The 18,740-nt window shown below is 39.6% G+C and overlaps 1 protein-coding gene across 2 annotated transcripts in view; it reads left to right on the top strand.

The window, feature by feature from the left end:
- The window catches only part of sh3pxd2aa (SH3 and PX domains 2Aa), a 100,106-nt gene that overhangs the window by 71,517 nt on the left and 9,849 nt on the right, over positions 1 to 18,740 (top strand). For both annotated transcript variants that reach the window (XM_029504865.1, XM_029504873.1), the window contains exons 8-9: positions 12,957 to 13,070; positions 16,949 to 17,032. In XM_029504865.1, the coding sequence (XP_029360725.1) occupies positions 12,957 to 13,070; positions 16,949 to 17,032 (198 nt within the window). The remainder of the gene's footprint in view (positions 1 to 12,956; positions 13,071 to 16,948; positions 17,033 to 18,740) is intronic.

Consider the following 18,740-nt stretch of genomic DNA (forward strand, 5'->3'; position numbering starts at 1 on the left):
CAGCTGGAGAAAATAAATCGGCAAATGTCAGAAGTTAAAATTATATGGTGTGTTGGACTAAGGGGAGGAGGTGGTGTGAGAAAGACTGAGAAGAAAGGTCAATGTGGTTCAAAATCCACAAACGTGTCAAATAGTAGCAGTGGAGAATGTTGGAGGACAAGCTTGGGCACATGGAGCTATACAGTTTGTACTTGATGCTGAGTTTTTGTTTTGTTTTGTTTTTTTTTTTTGTTTTTTTTTGTAAGGGATTATTTTCTTTGAGTGAGTTTCCCCATCACAGGCAGTGTACAGAACAAGCCACCAGTTAGATGAGGTAAAAACTACCTAGAATGGCTCAACTTTCTGCCCACCAAATGCCATCACTCTTCAAAACCAGTTCAGTTCAGAATGACTGTGTTCTTCTGTTAATATCACTTTTTGTGCATACAAATGCGTAACAGCATAAATGCTATGGGGAGTGGAATAATTTGTATCCAACCAATCCCTATGACAGAAGGTCACACCTTTAAGTGTGGCCACTTAAGACAGTTAAAAAATATGTTTAGCCTCAGATGTGTTTGAACTGCACGTTGGTTAATCATAAGCAAATGTGATATTAAATTAGCAATGCTCATCATCCTTCATGCACCAGAAAAGTCAGAGTTGGAGAGTAGAGGAATACGTGTATACTCACTGAGGGAGTGAGCGATGTGTCCTGAGGTAATTCCTCACATTTACCTCATTACACTGTATACTATTCAAAATAATTTGCTAAGCAAGACTTATAGTGAATAGTGCAAATTTCCCATTTTCCCAGATCACAATGTAACAGTAAATATTTTTTTGATAGGATATCTGTCGGCACTTCATTTTCTCTGTAACTGCTAGTCAGCTGACTGTCCTGCTCCCGTTCCTCTCACGTCTCATGTCTCCGACATCAATATTTTTCACTTCCGTTGCTCTGAAGGAACCATCTGCGACAGATGTAATTCTTGGTTGTCTGACAGATTCTCTCCCTAGTTTATTTTAGTCTGAGAAGTTGTGAATTTGTTTTCACTCATGAATTGAAATGAACTCATGCTGGCTTTTGTTATGAATTTATTTCCTCTATGACACAAAAAACACGTTACATAATTCCACACAAACTACTGCAAGTTAAACTGGATGAATGAAAAACTGTCACGTCAAACACTAAATGACTGCTAATATAGCTACATTTCTATTCTCTGCATTTAAATCAAACTGCTGAAGTATAAGACTACTGTGTTATATTGCACCTATATGATATTGTACATTCATGGGGATTCAGATGTCCTCAGACAGCTTCTAGAGAAGGAAAAATCTTCTGAATAATAATCTATTTAGTACTAATCTAATCTAAAAATCTAAGATGATGCTGAAGCGATCATGGGCCCTGTAAACTCTGCTGGAATACTTTCTAAAAGTAACCTTCAGCGATAAGACAATGAAATTTGAACAGTGGAGAGGATGTTTTCAGAAGACGACAAGATAAATGCAAGTCAGTAAAATCATCCTCCATTATTTGGAAATGATCAGTTCTTTACACATTTATTTTAATGCAGCCTTATGATTTTTTTTTTTTTTTTTTTTTTTTTTTGAAGATAAAATAAATGTTCGAATAAAGGGTTTCAAAAATTATTACACCCCAGAACAAAGTCTTAATATTTTGTTTGGCCTCCTTGATTTTTAAGAACTGCACCAACTCTTCTACATGCTCAATGAACAAATCGACGAAAAACCAAATGGATTTCTGGTAACATACTTGGCTGCTGAATCACTTTCACGCTGTTCCTCTTCAGTAATCAACCACTGGCATTAGATGAATGTTTTTGGTAGTTGTCATGCTCAGAGTTCCTGGGGACCTAAGACACGAGGGTGATGGTTCAATATTTCACAGTAAACCCGTGAATTCATGAAGCCATTTATGAAAGTCTACGACACCTAAGACACTCACACAACCCCACAGATGAACCCTGTCACCAGCAGGCTTCATTGTACTTTTCACACATACAATTTGGAATAAATCAGTGCCAAAAAAAATTTGTCTCATCACACCTATACACACTTATAGAGTTCCATTGTCTTCACATTTTTCAACATGCTAGACAGACTTTTTTATTTGTGAGATTAAGCAGTGGCTTCTTTGTGGATGACTCACGTGCATGTCACTCCTCTGCAGTGTATGTTGGGTTGTTTTCATATAAAACACTCACCCCAGATTGACTTTGTAATGCTTTTGCTAACTGCGATGAGCTGGCATGCTGATTTTATAAAACTCCTCTCCTTTCCCCTCTCTTCTCTCTTCTCTCTCTGTCACAAAATAATCATGTTGTAGTAAGTTATCTGAGAAATCCGTTGGCATGTAGTCATTTGTGCTGGTAACAGTACTGTAGTTCTAAGACCCTGACCATGTAATCTCACTCTCCTATTACACATCTGGAATCACACCTTCTTTTTTCACATTATTCTGTGTCATCATTACTTTTTAAAAGCTCAAAAACACTTGAGAAAATGTATCCTCCATCAATGCTGGGGGCACTTGGCATCAGTGACAGCTATTTTCTTCTTCACCCTGTAATATCATCTCTAAGAATAATCTGTAAATTGAAATAACAAGCCCACCACCCTGTGGCCACAGTAACAGAGGGGGGAAATATATGGGGGATTTTTTCCCCCTTCTTGTTTCATCAACCAGGACTAATGGATCTGCCAGGAGGACGTTAACAGTAAACTGCAAACAGACTCCTGTGGGTTAGTGTGCCGACCAAGCCGCGATGCCAGCCGGAGAAGCCATTTGCCCAAATATTTTGGCACTCCCTGTTGCCAGGTTTCTCCGGCATTTTGTCACTATTGATTTAAAGAGATTAGACAGATTTGTTTATGTCTCTCTGGATTTGCCTCCACACCTCACATAACCAACCTCCTGCTCTGTTGCCAGATAATATTAATGCTCTGTTTTGGAAACTGAGAGAAGTTACGTTTTTTGGGGGGGGCTTCAACTATAAATTAGCCATATGGCACATCTTTCAGCTGTGAGCCATTGGTTGTTAGCAGGTAATTGCTGCTTGGGTGAGATTTGAGTTTTGGCAACGTTTTCCCGCCACACCTTTGCCAAGAGCTGGACTCATTCTAACCAATAATGCCATTCCAGAAGTTAGTCCTCAGAGTTGTGGTTTGTCTGGCTGAAGACTTTTTCCCATGTAACTCACTTGATGTTACAATCAGAACTTCAAATGATCACATTTGATCACCATCATAAAACAATGTCCATGAAAATCTAACTGTTAACTGTGGAATGAATTGTATTTCAAAATACCTTAGTGGACTGCCAATTGATAAATAATCAAAGCTCCACAATCTGAAATAATGTGGCATTTCCCTTTTACAGCCTTGTCTGGAGGTGGCATTAAAGAGCTTTACATGAGAAGCTAGCCTGACATACCTGCTGCCTTAGGCTGTCAAATGCAGCTCGTGTCACTAATCAAGGTGTGCTGAGGGTGAGTTTAAAGGATGGTCTGCATCAGAGGAGGCTGCTTTAGACAGAGTTTATGTTGGAGGCTGGAGGCGAACAGTATCGTAGCTCTACTCTAAGCTATAAAAACAGACAGCCAGCATCAATCAGTGCGGTACATCTTGAGTCTGGAAAGGACTGACTATTGTTCTTACAACACCTTAGCTTAGCTGCATTAGTTAGCTTCACAACAAGGCAGTCATTTAAAAAAAAAAAAGCTGAGCTTATACAATCTGGGGGTAGTGGAGCTGACCACGTAGCCACTTTGAGGGACTCCTGTTTAAAACAGCGTGACTCAACATAGAAACAGAGATACCATCAAAGAACTGACAGGCTGCTGAAATGTCTGTCATCTTTAATGAGCATGACAGGAAAATTTACACAGAGGGAGGTGTGTGTGTGCATGTGCGTGCCAGAGGAGGACACATATGGTGGATCAATGCAGAGATTTTAGCTTGATCCCACAGAGCAGGATGTTTAGTTAACACTGGATATTGAAAGCGTACCACCAACTATCCCCTTTCACTTGTAACAAGTCGGGCTCAGTCATGGGACCCCAGGTTGTTTTAAAAATTTCAACCGGGTAACATGAGCTTCAAACAGAGATGTAATGCCTTCATCTTCATGCCAATAAAGACCAGAACCTTGAAATAAGCGCTGTCTTTCTAGGAAGATTTTAGAAAAAGGTCTAGGGTGCCCCCCTAATTCTGTACCTTTCAATTTTGAAGATTTTGGATATGAAACTCTTTGTGTCCTGAACAAAGGCTGTTCGGATGGTTGGGCACATTAAGTAAGCTTCCAAAAGTTTGTTTGTTTTGAGAAAGAAAAAAAAAATCTTTTGTGGATGTTGATGGATTAGGATCCATTTCATTAAACTCGCTGTGTTGGGTATCTGCATTTCTTTTGCAGGTAATGTGTAAACATGCCAGTTTTTGTGCAGATGTTAACCTTTAGAACTTGATCATACCTGATCTCCTTGCTTTTATTGAATTGATAGTAATTAGTCTTTACTTACATCAAGGTCTTTTGCTTCACTGAAGTGATTTTGATAAAAGTGTCTGCCAATATCCTGTAGAAATTAATATATATATATATTTATATATATTTTTCCCAAACAAATCAGGTTTATTGTTTCTATTGTTGGCTTTTTTTATACTACAGTAACCATGATCGACTGAGATTGAAGTCAGCGCTGCAATGCTCGATTTCTTTCAACATTCGATTCATACAGTCCGCGGCATTACTCCAAGTCACAGTGCAGAAAATGAACAGGACCTTTAGCGAGAGAACCTTGAAAGCTTTAATTAATGTTGCTCACTTTGCTCCTCTCGACAAAAATACAGGCTGTAGGTGGATGTAGACAAGCTGCCATTACTGCAATGGCACCTTAGATAAAAACACAGGGTTACCTTTCAGCTCTTAAGCATCGCAGCTAGAAATCAATTATTCCTTAGATCCCTTTGAAAGGTAAGAATCTATAGCATTTAAAGAGACTAGCTCAGTTTTAATATACTGCTTGGTGTGTTTTCTGGTGTCACAACCACTTTCAGACTAGAGCATTGGGAATGGAAAAACTTGCAAATTCACACACATATTGCAGGCCAGCCATCCATCATTGATCCAAACTATTCTGGGTCAATGACTGGATGAACAGCTTCGTGTGCATTTTTCAAATGCACAGATACAGTTGTTAAGGGTTGTGTTTGGATGCCAGTAGGAAATCTGATTCAATCACTTTATTGTTTATATTGTGCCTAGAAGTTGTGTGAAAAGGATGTTGTTAAATATGAAGCCATGGCTGTAGTTTAATCGCATTGATGAAGCTGATGCAGTCCATCTTAAGGATAACACTGTGGCTGATTTCACAGCTGGTTTTAGGCAGCATCAGTTGCTTTGCTGCTGTTTTAGGCATATTCCTTGAATCTCTGCAGAAGGGTAAGCAGGACAATTCAATATGTTGCCCTGAAAAGCAGCGCTGCATTCCAGTTCTCACTGCTCTCCAGGGAATCTGCTTCTAATTGGAAGCTTTGAGGTTGAAGCAAGAATGACATTTACCTTGTGGGTCACGTCCAAATGTCACATAATGGATATTTCTGACAGAACAGCCTTAAACTGAAATAAGAGAAGTGCTGTTTTGTAGCTGGATGGCAAACCAATGTGCAGCTTTGAAGCCCTAGAAAAATACTTGCTGGGTCCCCCTGACTTTGTCATGTCACTTAATCTTTCTTCCCTTTACTCTCTTTCTTGCTTTCTTACCTTTCGTCAAATTTTTTAGATCGAAAGCACCTCATACATCTCTCATTATTCCAAACCTCTCAAGCGGGGGCCCAGCTCTACAATGGTCAGTGATTATTTTGCTGTGCTTGGTTGACCGCCTCTTTACCCCAGTGTGAGAAAGCAGGCAATTATTGCTTGCAGAGAAACAGTATAGCAAGAAACTCAAATTAGAGCTCAGCGCTGTAAGGAAACCAATTACAGCCCCAATGCTATCTTACATATTCATATTTTATGCTGTGTGTGTTTGTGTGTGTACAAATGTGGGAAAGAGCAGGTGTTGGTGCATAACCTTTCAGAGTATTAGTCATTAGTTGTTGAGCATCTCATAAATCTTACAGAATGGGTGCGTATATGTTATGTCAGACAAATTAGCAAAAGAATGTAAATCAATTTAAAAAAAAAATGGTTGATGGACCTCTAATGTTGGAATGCTTACTTTAGATGAAGTGGGTTGGGATTTAATTTCACCAAATTCCTGGACACTTGGCTGGAAATGATCACCCATGTTCTAATCCTATGGAAATTTCGCAGATCTCTAGGATTGCTTTGCTCATCATTGTAACTCACAAACACACACACACACGCACTTGTTTTACTCATATGTGGTGACCCATCCATCCATCCATCCATCCTCTACCACTTTTCCGTTTCCGGGTCGCGGGCAGTAACGGAGCCAATCCCAGCCAACATGCGGGGCAGGGTGCACCCTGTAGAGGTCACCAGTCCATCACAGGGCCAACACACTTTGAACAGTGGGAGGAAACCCATGCAGGTGCAGGGAGAACATGCAAACTCTACACAGAAAGGACTCAGGCCAGGAACTGAACCTGCAAACTTCTTATTGTGGGGTGACAGCACTAACCACCACGCCGCTGTGCTGCTCATGCAGTGACCCATTATGCATATAACAACATACTTTATTGACATATTGAAATGTGCAGAGCCTGAAAGTCAAAAAAATATACCTTCTTTATAGCATGAATGTGCAATGCAATGTCCAGTAGAGGCCAACATTCTAAGAGCTCATTTTCAGATTTCAGGTCGGCCCTCAAATCTGCCAAAGATTTTAATTGATCACTCCAAAACAGTCGAGCTCACTTGACCTGTTGTTGTCAGACTCCCAGAAAAAAACCCAAAGAAAGAAAATGTAAAAACATGAGATCAACATCTCAAACAAAACTCAGATAAGTGTGGTTTTTGAGAGATTCTAAATGATGTTTTTTCACTTTTTTGTTAATTGCCCAGCCCCAGTCAGAAATATTTGGTATTGTCACTAACAGGATAAAAAGAAACAAAGTGCTTCATGTCCATAACCATTGTATTTACAAGTGGGAACATTCCCCATTTTAGATTCACCCCCAAACTTTTCTCCATCTGGCTGCCAATCTCTGGCCCAGATCTCCTGCTATACAGGAAAAGTGAAATCTTTTTGTAGGCTTCACACACATGAATGTCAGCCCACTTCTCTCAAGGCTCAGGTCTGCTTTTTCTGCCAACTGGCTATTACAGTGACAGTGTCTATCGTTCTCGTTCTATCGCTTGTACTCACATCCGCATCTCTGTTTTGTTTTTCTTAACTTTTCTGTCTCTTCCCGTTGTTCACCGTCTGTGGAAGTAGTATGTATGTGTATGGTTTCTGGCCTTCATTTTTGTTTTGTTTTGTTTTTTTATTTTATTTTGCTCACTTTCTCCAGAGCTTGATTTAGATGGGAACTAGGTCTTGCCAAAACTTTGCTTCATACTACAATGTGTGCTCATGCTGTAGCTCCTCATTGGGTTGTTTTGTTTCAGTGTGGATTTGTGCAGACAAAAGAAAAAAAAACAACAACAAATATATGCAAGTCAGTCAAAGTTGTTCATTTATCTCCATTCACTTATTTTTATGCCCTGAACACGTGAAAACATCATTAATTTTGCACTCTAAAATCAGCTTCAATCAGCAGTTCAGAGAGAGACTTCTACAGTACACAACCTTAGGAATGAAAACATATTTTTGTGTGTGTGTGTTCTGGGGAAAGCCTTTCATGCTTTTAATTCCCAGCATCTCTACTTCAGTAACCAACATTAGTCCGGCATCAGTCAGTTTCTTCCTTGTGGACAGTGCAGCAGCTGTGATTTTTACTGGATGAAATCACATCATTCTTGATTTAGAGTTGTTGCAAAAAACACATACAGAGCTGTCTATCATGTTTATTATAAGGTTTCATTATCATTTTGCCTTTACTGTCTTGTTCATGTTCTATCAGAGTATAGAAGTGAGTTATTAGAGTTATTGTTAGGCTCGTTATTTTCTCTTTTCTTTACAATTCTCATTGGCTTTAGGGTGACATATATAGCAACTGGGAGGTGCAGACTACCACTGTTGATACAGAATAGTCATTAGCACAGGAAATGTATTATTCTGTTTTTCCACCACATGCCAGGTGGGCTAACGAGAGAAAGAGTTCCTGCATTTGTCTCTGCAAATAAAGTGTGTTCTCCGCTTTACAGGTGGCTCCAATATTTCTTTAGCTTTTTGAGTCGCTGCAATAAATCAATCTGTAAAAGTCCTAATGTATTACATATGGGCCAAGTTATTCTTACTGCGAGGCAGACCTTTTATATTGCAGCAAAGCAGAAAATAAATGAAGATTTCCTGTAATGAGAAGCACTAAAAGATTAATACACATATAAACACATACGAAGTACATTCACGTAGTTATTTAGCATTCAGAGCTATTGTCTGGTTATAGCATTTGTGTATGCCAGCTTTTGTGCAGGCAAAAAAGTTGTGACATGAATCCTTACAAGTTCAAAATGAACTGCATTGACCTCTCCTGAAGCCACACTGCTCCGTGACTCCTCTGCGGGAATTAGAAAGCAGCCAGTGGGCCAGCGCTCAGAGCACACTGAAAAGGAGCAAAACAGCATGGAGATTCAGGCTGCACACTGCTCCATCACCTCACGTGTCTGAAGGCCTTCTCGTTGAATTAACTTCTCTATTGACTCTGAGACATGACCCACTCTGGAGGAATCCAGGGGAGTATTACAGTCGGATTTTGTGTGAACTTGTGCGTGTGTGTGTGTGTGTTGGAAGGCGTATTTTGTTGCTCATAAGCTGTCACGGTCAGGGTGCCTGAGGCCTCTCTGTACTTATGTCGGTAGAAAGAGGGAGGAGGCCACATGCAGGGGCTGGACTGGCTCCTTTACTGTGTGTCAACCCAGTTATGGTTTAATGCCTCTTTGTGTTATTATGCATTATTATGTTTAAAATGCTGTAAAGGTAATGACCCATTTTTTTAGCTTGTTACCTTTTTAAAGGAATATGCTCCTAAAGTACATCTGTTTAAACAAGTTTGCTTGGGTATTGTAATGTTCACAGGACATTTAATGGAATTTACCATCAAAAGAACTCCTCTCAAAAACTCTTGAGTTTTTAGTTTTGCTCATGTCTTGATAGTAAGTACTCATGTATTGATGACAGCACTCACCAAGCATTGCAAACCAGAACATGAGCATTAGTTCAACTAGAAGCCATTTTATGGTTCAGCTAAGAGACTTTCAAATTAATCAGTAATTTTGTTGATGAATAAATTCATGAATTCTTTTTCTTTTATGCCAAACATATCATGCATTCAGCGTCTTTTTATCTCGTCTTTGAGTATGCCTCTTTTGGTTGGGGACTTTTTGCAGTATCTAAATATTTGCCACATAAACTTAATAGAATCAAAACTTCACTACTTTAAAAAGGGAAGCCCTGACATAGACATTGTACTGCTAGAAGAAATTCTGTATTGATAAATGAGTTTACTTTTGCAATAGATGAAATGTGTTGAACCTACAATGCCTATAAGAAGTATTCCCCCGGGCAGGACAGACTAAAGGGTGTCACGTATGCAGCAATTGTGGCCCGGGTTCTTCACCAGTTGAAGCTGTATAGAAGAGTGGCAAAGAGAAAGCCTCTGTTGAAAAAAGCTCTCGTGAAATCTCGATTGAAATTTGTCCAAAGGCATGTGGGAGACTCTGAGGTCAATTGGGAGAAGGTCTGATGAGACAAAAATTGAGCTTTTTGGCCATCACGCTAGACTATGTTTGGTGTGCACCAACACTCCACATCACCTCAAACACACCATCTCCACCTTGAAGCGTGGTGGTGGCAAAGTCATCCCCGGGTTTGCTTCTCAGCAGCAGGCCTTAGAAAGCTTGTGAAGGTAGAGGGCAAAATTGAGTGCAGAAAAATATTGGCAAATCCTGGGGAATAATCTGATTCAATCTGCAAGAGAACTACAACTTGGAAGATTTATTGCCCAGAAAACAACTCCAAGAGCACAGCAAAAGCTACACAGAAATGGTTCAGAGACAACAAGGTGAAGGCTCTGCAGTAGCCAAGTCAAAGTCCAGATCTCAATCCAATCAAGAATTTGTGGCTGGACTTGAAGAAGTGTTCACGGCCGATTCCCGGGCAACCCAACAGAGCTAGAACTGTCTTGCATGGAGGAATGGAGAAAAATAGCAGTGTCCAGATGTGCCAGTCTGATTGGAACATATCCACACAGACTCAGTGCTGTTGACATTATTGACATTATTTTGTAAAAATACAATTTATTTATTTGTTTATTGCAAATTGCTGTCAAAAAAGCCAAGTAATCTTCACCATGGTTTCATTTACAAAAGCAATGAAAGTTTTAAATATCCAAGGGGGGTGAATAGATTTTTTCTATTATATCTCTGCTATGTAGTTCATTACACTGTGCCTGTTTAGTACAGTTGGAACGCCCTTCTCCTTGTTAGCATGACTGTTTCTTTCCCTGTGATATAGCTCGACGTTACAGGCATATTTTCCACATCGCTCATAATATGTGTTAACGTGCTTAGTGTCTGGTGCTGTAGTAAAAAAGGGTGTGATATTGATTCACTAAGGCCTCTTCAACCACATCAGAGAGCTGAGCCATACAGCTTTAAACACGTTGGATGAAAATTAGGGGTTTGTTTCAGGAAAGAGAAAGGGGGGGGTGGAAAAAAAAAAACCCACACACTTAATTGCACTGACAAATATATATATATATATATATATATACTTTAGTCCACCCCATTTATAACCCTGGCAAGTGATGAAATGGAAGGTGCCTATGTCAACCATATAATTTTCAGCACTTACCTTTGTGGACATTAACATTGCAAATGTATCCATCTGCACAGTTGTTGTAAATTGAAATATGTCTTATGTTTTTTCAATGTAAAAGGTAGAACACTGTGATACATGATCTCACTCCTGACGTTGATATTACTAAAGTTGATATGTTCAGCTTTTTTTTTTATCCATCTATATCTACATATATATCTATATATCTAGATATATAGATATGTATAGACATGTATATGATCCTAACACACACTACCATGGCGATACTGGCCTTTGACTTCAAGGAACCCACTCTTAAACAAAGGTTGACTCTAAATGTCAAAATGTAATTGATGTAAGTGACTTGTCTCACTGCGTTTTTGGTTTTGGTTGCATCCTTAGCTGTTTCTGTAATTGTGACCAGTCAGCCTAGTGAATACGGTATCAGAGGAGTGTTGAAGACAGCAACGCAACATCTCTGATTTTTATGACTTTGTTCACGGTATGAATGATGCAAGTGAAATAATATTCAAATGCAGTGCATTGGTATAATATTATACTGGGACATTTGATTCGTTCCTGAGTGGAAAAGCTTTCTTCTCGGCGAGACTCCCTACAGATGCAAGTCAGATTATTCAGATTTGGGGAAAAGCAACAAAGGATAGGTAGCCTGGGAAAATGTGGAACAGACTGAAATATCTTGGCAAGAACTTAAACTCGACAGAGAAAGAAGCCTAATGTCCTGGGTGATCTCATGACTTTTCCCCGAGCACCACCATGAAGTCACAGTTCTTAACTTTTAAATGGATTGCCATCATTTATCTTCTGCAGGATGAGTTAATATCGTTTGACTTCTCCTGTCTGAATAAAGTTACAAGTTATTTTACCTCTACCACAGAAGCCAGACGGTGCCTTGACACCTCGGCAGAGTCAGAAAGTCTCCTCTGTAAAAGGTCCCAGAAGCCAAGGGCTTGCCAAACCTCACTGTATTACACTCCAGTTATGAGGAGTCATATTCTCACCCAGGCCAACAAGCAATGACATTTAGCTGGTTGCAATTTGCATTTAGTGAGATCTTGATGGAGTGATGCAGCTTGAAATTGAGGATGGGTAATGACTCAGAGGAAGGCACTTTAATTGTATCTTTTGCTCCATTGATGTAGGGTAATCCAGAAAAAGCTGGAAGTTCCCATTAATTTGTTTTTGTCCAGCAGTGTGTCTGAATTGTACGTACCTGATGAACAAAAATGAATCGGGCCTTTATGAAGTAAATTTTTTGTTGGAGATTTTCAAATTGATGTTTTGCTGTTATACAATAGTATCAGGAGCCACAATCAATGAACCGACAGTACTGTCTGTTATATCTGGCTTTCCAGAAATCCATTGCGTCCTAAGAACTTTGTGAACCTATGCTTGGGGTCCACCGGCAGGTTGACACTTTTTCTTTGGGTTCAGTGAAATACAACAATTGGATGAATTTCAATGTACTTTTCTTCTTGGTCCTCTCAGAATGAATTAAAATAACTCTGGTGTCAGTATTTTTAATGGCTAAAAACCATAATTGCAGCATTTTTACCTTAGCTAAACCATATTTTGTGCTTAATGAACACATGTTAACATGGCATAACATATAACTGCTCAACATAATCATGTTAACATTATTATTATCAGTGTGTTTCCATGCTGATAACAGCCTATACTGCTGTAGCTAAGTGCAGCCTAACAATGCTTCCCCATGTTTGTAGCTTCCCAGGTTTTTGTACTGTATCGTTTTATTTGTTCAACTTGGAGGCTCTAAGGTTGGGAATGGCACCAACACATAAGCAACATTTTAGGCATGCAGCATTACACACAATCTAAATGGGCCATTGTGCCAGCGCAAGCTCATTTACAGTCATGGTGCATTGTGCTACAGCTGACACAATCATGCTGGGTAATTTCCATTGTTTGCTGTAATTCACCATTTGGGAATGATGCTCACTACCATTTCTTAGGCCACGATGTGTGTTAACAACACTGATAGTTCTTCCCCTGGTTTCTCTCCTTTCTCTCTCTCCCCTCCTCTAGGTTGGTGGTTTGTCAGCACAGCAGAGGAGCAGGGCTGGGTACCGGCCACATACCTGGACTCCCAGAATGGAACCAGAGATGATTTGGATCTTGGCACCTCCAGGACTGGAGAAGGTTAGCACAGCCACATACAAACATAATATTATTAGATTCATAAAACAGGGAAAGACATACAATAAATGTCATTCTGGCTGACTCATAATTTCAGAGGGCTGCATGAAACAGGCCATGCTTTCTATACAATGACTTTTAGCGAATGTTTTCTTCGCAGTAAATTGAAGTTACTTGAACACACTCTCAGAAACTCCACTCACATATTGGGAGCCCTGAAGAAAAGCCATAGCACTATGTTGAACTGGTACCAGACTGTTATCAAAGGGTTAGCAATATTTTGGCACCACAGAAAATTCCTTTCAACTCCCCTGGGAGGCTGCGACTCCTGCAGGAGCCTTGTTTTGTTGTGACCCTTTCCTCCCTACTGTTTAGTCTAACTGCTAGAGGTTAGCGTTTCTTCACTCTGTCATTGGCCCATTTTTGCTTTTAGACCAAAGGGATCCATCAGAGATTAGTAAAATTATACATACATACATGCATGCTTAGAAATTATACTTGCGAAACTCTTGTGTGTACACAGTCTACATCTGCAGTAGAGTACGGTAACAAAACAAAGATGGTGCCATGGTTTATTAACCAATAGATGTTGCTGGCTTTTCTAAGGGAGCCAGAAATATTAAGGGTGTGTATGAAAGCATCCAGATGTTTGTCTCGTTAATATGTGCTGACGTAACCCAATATCCAAGTCATAACATCCATTTCAACCCATGGGGTCCAGCGATTTGGTGCCTTTTAAGCTCTACACACACATACTGTACACCTCTAGGATGATGATGCAGCTCTTTAGTTGCCAAGTTGCCAGCTTACTGGCTAATTGTTCATTTTTTTCATTTATTTCTGTCTCCAAAGCTCTTTGGTGAATTTATGTGCAAAATTCCTGAATTCAGAACTGCATGCAAGTACACACAGACCTGCCAGAACCCCACACACACATAAGCACGGTTTTACTCTTGTGAGGACGTTTTTGGCATACACAAAATGAAATGCCCATAACCCAAATCTGAAAATCACATTTGAGCTTGAACCAACTCTTTGAAGATGTGAGGGGAGGCAAAAATGTCCTCATTCTTTAACCCAAACCTGTCCTCAAACACAAAAAAAAAAATAATACAAGAACGCACACACAGAGACACACATATATATTCTTCTATATTCTATATTCTCATCCTTACCTCCACCCTAGTCCTCTGTCCCATTAGGCCTGGTGTCTTTTGGTTTGCACACATCGTCACTTCTTATTTCTGATCTCCCCCCTTCCTGCTTCCTGTCGTCTCTTATGTCTCATTATCTCTGCAAGGTCTGTAACCTAATTCCACTGACAGCTCTGCTCATTGTAGAGGAACCGACAGGCGCTGCCTAGCCCTGCTGAAATTACTTCGAAATAACATTTCCCTTTGTGTCTTCCCTTTAGCTGATATTTCAATTAGGAGGTCAACAGGACTAGGGTGGTGCTTAGTGGGTTGGATAGAAGCATGGCAGAATCGAAAGGGAGCAGAAATGACAAGTAGCAGAAGCACCCAAAGGGAGAGGGCGGATGTGGTAGGCAGAAAAGATGGCGAGATAAGGTTGAGAAAAAGACGGAAGATGGAGAAACTGGCCTAACGAATGAGATTATCAAAGATGATAGATATATAGATGACAAGTGTTGTCTCACTTGTCATCTATATAATTCTAATTAATGTATTTTCTCTTTATGTGACTTTACTGCTCCAAGGTTTGAAAGAGTGCCAGAGGTTGAGAGTTCAGCACACAACAGCAACATATGGCACAGGCTCCCACTGACGTATGGTGTAAACCTTACTGTAATTAGTAGTTTATGTGTGCTATCAGATCTGTACTTTTACATGGAGAATATAGAAATGTTACAGAAATCTTATTCTCATCAATGCAATGTCAGCTTACCTTGTTTCTATAAGAAATGTGTGTTAGTATCTGCAGAACAGAAATAAGTTGATTTCAAATCAGAAATTGTTTCATATCCCAGAATCATCTCAAGGATACTAATATCCTTTGGTTTTCAATTGTTAAATCTAAAAAAGAAAAAGGAAATAAGATGCAAGTGTATAATGGATGTATTATGAATGGATCACATACATTATGCTTAATCTGAAAATGTTTATGTTGTGTATATATTGTGTTGTGACAGGAAGAAACCAAATCTAAAATGTTTTCACATTCTCTAACTGCTGGTCAGCTAAAACAAGTCATTTAGAGATGCCACTGTGAAAGGCATTTTCCCCTCTTAAAAAATGTCACAATCCAAACAAATTATAGTTTTATTCAGGAAATAATCCTTTGACTCGAGCTTGGGTTTATGTTTGGACAGGACACACTGAAACCCTAAGGAGGAATCCTCCTGTGCTACGTCTTTTGACTTTTAAGAAGAAAGCTGTGCTTTTTGTTGTTGTCGTTTTTGTTCGTTTGCTTGTTTGTTTGTTTGTTTGGTCCTACTGTACTGTTCTCTCAAATTACTTAGAGAAAGCCAACCCTGGACCAAAATGAACGACAGGCTGGCTTTGATGTGTGTGTCGAGAAATATGCCGAAAGCAGCAGAGATTTTCTTTTCTGTTTCACCGTCATTAGGGGGTATTAAAGAGCAGTTAAGTAAATCAATGTTGAATGAACGGTTGAATGCAGCTCTCAGGCTCTATTAAAAGTCAATATCAGGGCAACAGACGTGGGTTTTATTGCAAGTGTTGAGGAGATGCATTACAAAGTACATTTTGTTGTACTTTCACATTAAATGTGGAAAAAATTCTTCAAAATACATCAAAACAAGGCAAAGACCTGGCAAATTGAATTGAAATGGTTCGCCTGCATAATAGAGATGAGTTTAAAATAAAGCTATTCTCATCGACTCAATTGTTTCGAACACAAAAGTATGACTTGAGCAGGAGGATGCTGCTTAAAATTTTATAGCCATCTGACAAAAATCAACTTCCATTCAAGTTAAATGAGTTAAAGACTGTGCAGAGATTTTGGTTAAATTTCGATGCAACGTGTTGACTAAGAGAAATGTTAGTTTAACAAGTTTACGAGGGAACAGAGGACTGCTGAGTCGGAGACAAGCTGGAGTTAAAGGCAAATCCGTTTAACACAGTCCAGGGCCAAACCCAAAAATCCACAAAGCACAGGCAGAGGTACAGAATCGCTAGACTTGCTCAGGGAATCCAAAATCCACAAGGCAAAGGGTCAGAACACGAGGGAAACTCAGTGAAAACAACAAGATGATCTGGCACCGAAGCGAAAGAAGGCAGGACTTGTATACACAAAAGGGCTGCGCAGGTGAAACACGTGAGGGTGATCAGGATGGAGGGGAACTTGACAGGAAGTGGGAATGATGAAGACAGACTGCCAAAACAGGTCATTCATGTCAGAATAGAGAAATTTGCTCATTGAGGCAAGTTCAAACTTGTTTTGAAGGGCACAGTTGGCTACTGTCTTCGATTAAAAATCTAAAGAAGCTAAAGTTCAAGCTCATTTTTTTAAAATGCGTCTGAATAGTACAAAACCACACCAATAAATGCTGCACCATAATAACAGTGTCAAAACAGGACACTAACCTCAAGCCATACAAAGTGAATAAGACAGCGCTTCAAAATTAACCCTTCATGTTTTTGACTTTTGTTTTGAGTTCATATTGAGAGCATTGCAGGTTTTGGATGAACTACGTAAAGAAAAAGACTTGAAATCCATAAGCTTTTTCTTTGTTCCTTGGAAACCGTTTCTGTTTTACTGACAACACCTTTTTTTGCCTTTGTTAACTTTGCTGTTTTATGGTTCTCACACTAACTCCATTTTCTTTTCTTTTATTTTTTCTTTCTTTTCTTTTTTTTTCTTTTTCTTTTTTTCCCCCCTTTGCTGCTCATCCTCATCAGTTACTAAGAGGCGCAAGGCTCATCTGAAGAGGCTGGACCGCCGCTGGACCCTTGGGGGTATAGTCAACCGTCAGCAAAGCAGAGGTGAACTTGGAGACTAACACAGACACAAACACACACATGGAATATATAGTTACAATAAATAGCCAACAACATCAAAGAGCGACAAGAACCGGGTGTGATCTACAAATAGATAAGGATTTTGAAAAAGATTTTGGAAACATGTATTTGTTCTAATCAAAAAATGAGTTCTCACTTTGGTCCCAGTTGCCTGATCTTTCAGAGAAGTCCTAAGGGAGTTGCCAGCAGAGAGAGAGAGAGAGGGTTGGTGTTTGTTTTTGTTTTTTGTTTTTTTGTTTTTTCTTGCGATTCAGAGGATCAAGTAAAGATAAAGATATCTTTGCCTGGAGATTATTTTGTTCCATGTAAAATGTTGATTTAAGTGACCATAATAATAACCTGGACAAGGTAAGAAAAGACTGAAATTCCTTCCCCTGCAGCTTCACCTCTCTTGTAGTTTCACATATTTTGTTGTCCCATTTAAAAAAAATCTAATTTCCATGCTTGCAATTCAGAATCAACAGCAGCTGGCCCTGATTATTTACTAGGAGCAGCATATTGGGAGGCCATGTCAGCAGTGACAGTAAATTTTCAAATCTCAGTCTATCGAACTTTGATGATCTTCAGCTCACACTTCACAACAAAATGATAATACATTAAACAGATTTGGATAATTAAGGCTTTTAAGTTCCCACAGCACATATGCAACAACTTTGATGGCTGCTAGACTCTGTGAACATAAATTATTGTGTAACAGTGTTGCTTCTTAATTCAAGCAAGTTTCCTAGGGCTTAAATGCTGATAAAGACCTTCACATTTTGTATTGAGGTTTTTAAAAAAGAAGGCATGCAGGAAAACATTCTTGCGTTTAATATTTGTATTTGGCAACTTTTGTTGAGTCACTTTTGGTTTAACACAAAGAGCACATGAGCATCTGTGGAAGAAGGAGCAAGTCACTGCTTTGTAATCCAGATTTCTCTTCTCGCTGTCTGTCACTCATCTTCTTGGGTCCAGGATTACTCAGGGCCTATAACTGATGCCTTGTGATTACCATACTTTACTTATGGTAGCTGTTCCTGGATCTGTATAAACGTTATCCAACAATTTTGGTTGGTATATGTGGACTAGCTCTTGTTATCACCTTCTCCCAGGTGCTGGCTTGTTGTTGGGCAGCAGGGCATAGATTAGTGATTAAGCAGAGGAGAGGGAACAGCAACACACTCTGGTGGAGTGGTATGTGCTTCAACTTTAAAGAGCCCTGGAGAGAAATACAAAATACACATGATAGCTCCTGCTTCCTTTAGAAACACACACTGAGAGTCCATACTGTTGCTCAGAAAATTAATGCTGTTAACATACAAGGCCACATGTCCTTGTTGTCACATATATTTGCTGTGGAGCACAGCACTAGGAAATTGTAAGGAGACATGAGCCCCCACTCACTGACTTGAGTTGATTTAGGAATTCCAACCGCAACATTTCATTCACAGGTACAAAGGACTCAGGGTTACCTCACAGTGTAGCGTCATTCATGGATTGGAATCAAAGCATACAATATATGAGGTCAGGGAAACAGCATTTGTTAACCTAACCACACAAATCTCCCAGCACAGTGAGACTCGGCCAAAATGAGTTTGAGAAACTGGGAAAGTGGAGCAGTAGACCAACCTTCAGTCTGTATTTAATCACACACCCCAACCTTTTAGAGTGACTCACAGGGCTGTCGCTCACC

This window comes from Echeneis naucrates, chromosome 1, assembly GCF_900963305.1.
Source record: "Echeneis naucrates chromosome 1, fEcheNa1.1, whole genome shotgun sequence".
Taxonomy (NCBI): Eukaryota; Metazoa; Chordata; class Actinopteri; order Carangiformes; family Echeneidae; genus Echeneis; species Echeneis naucrates.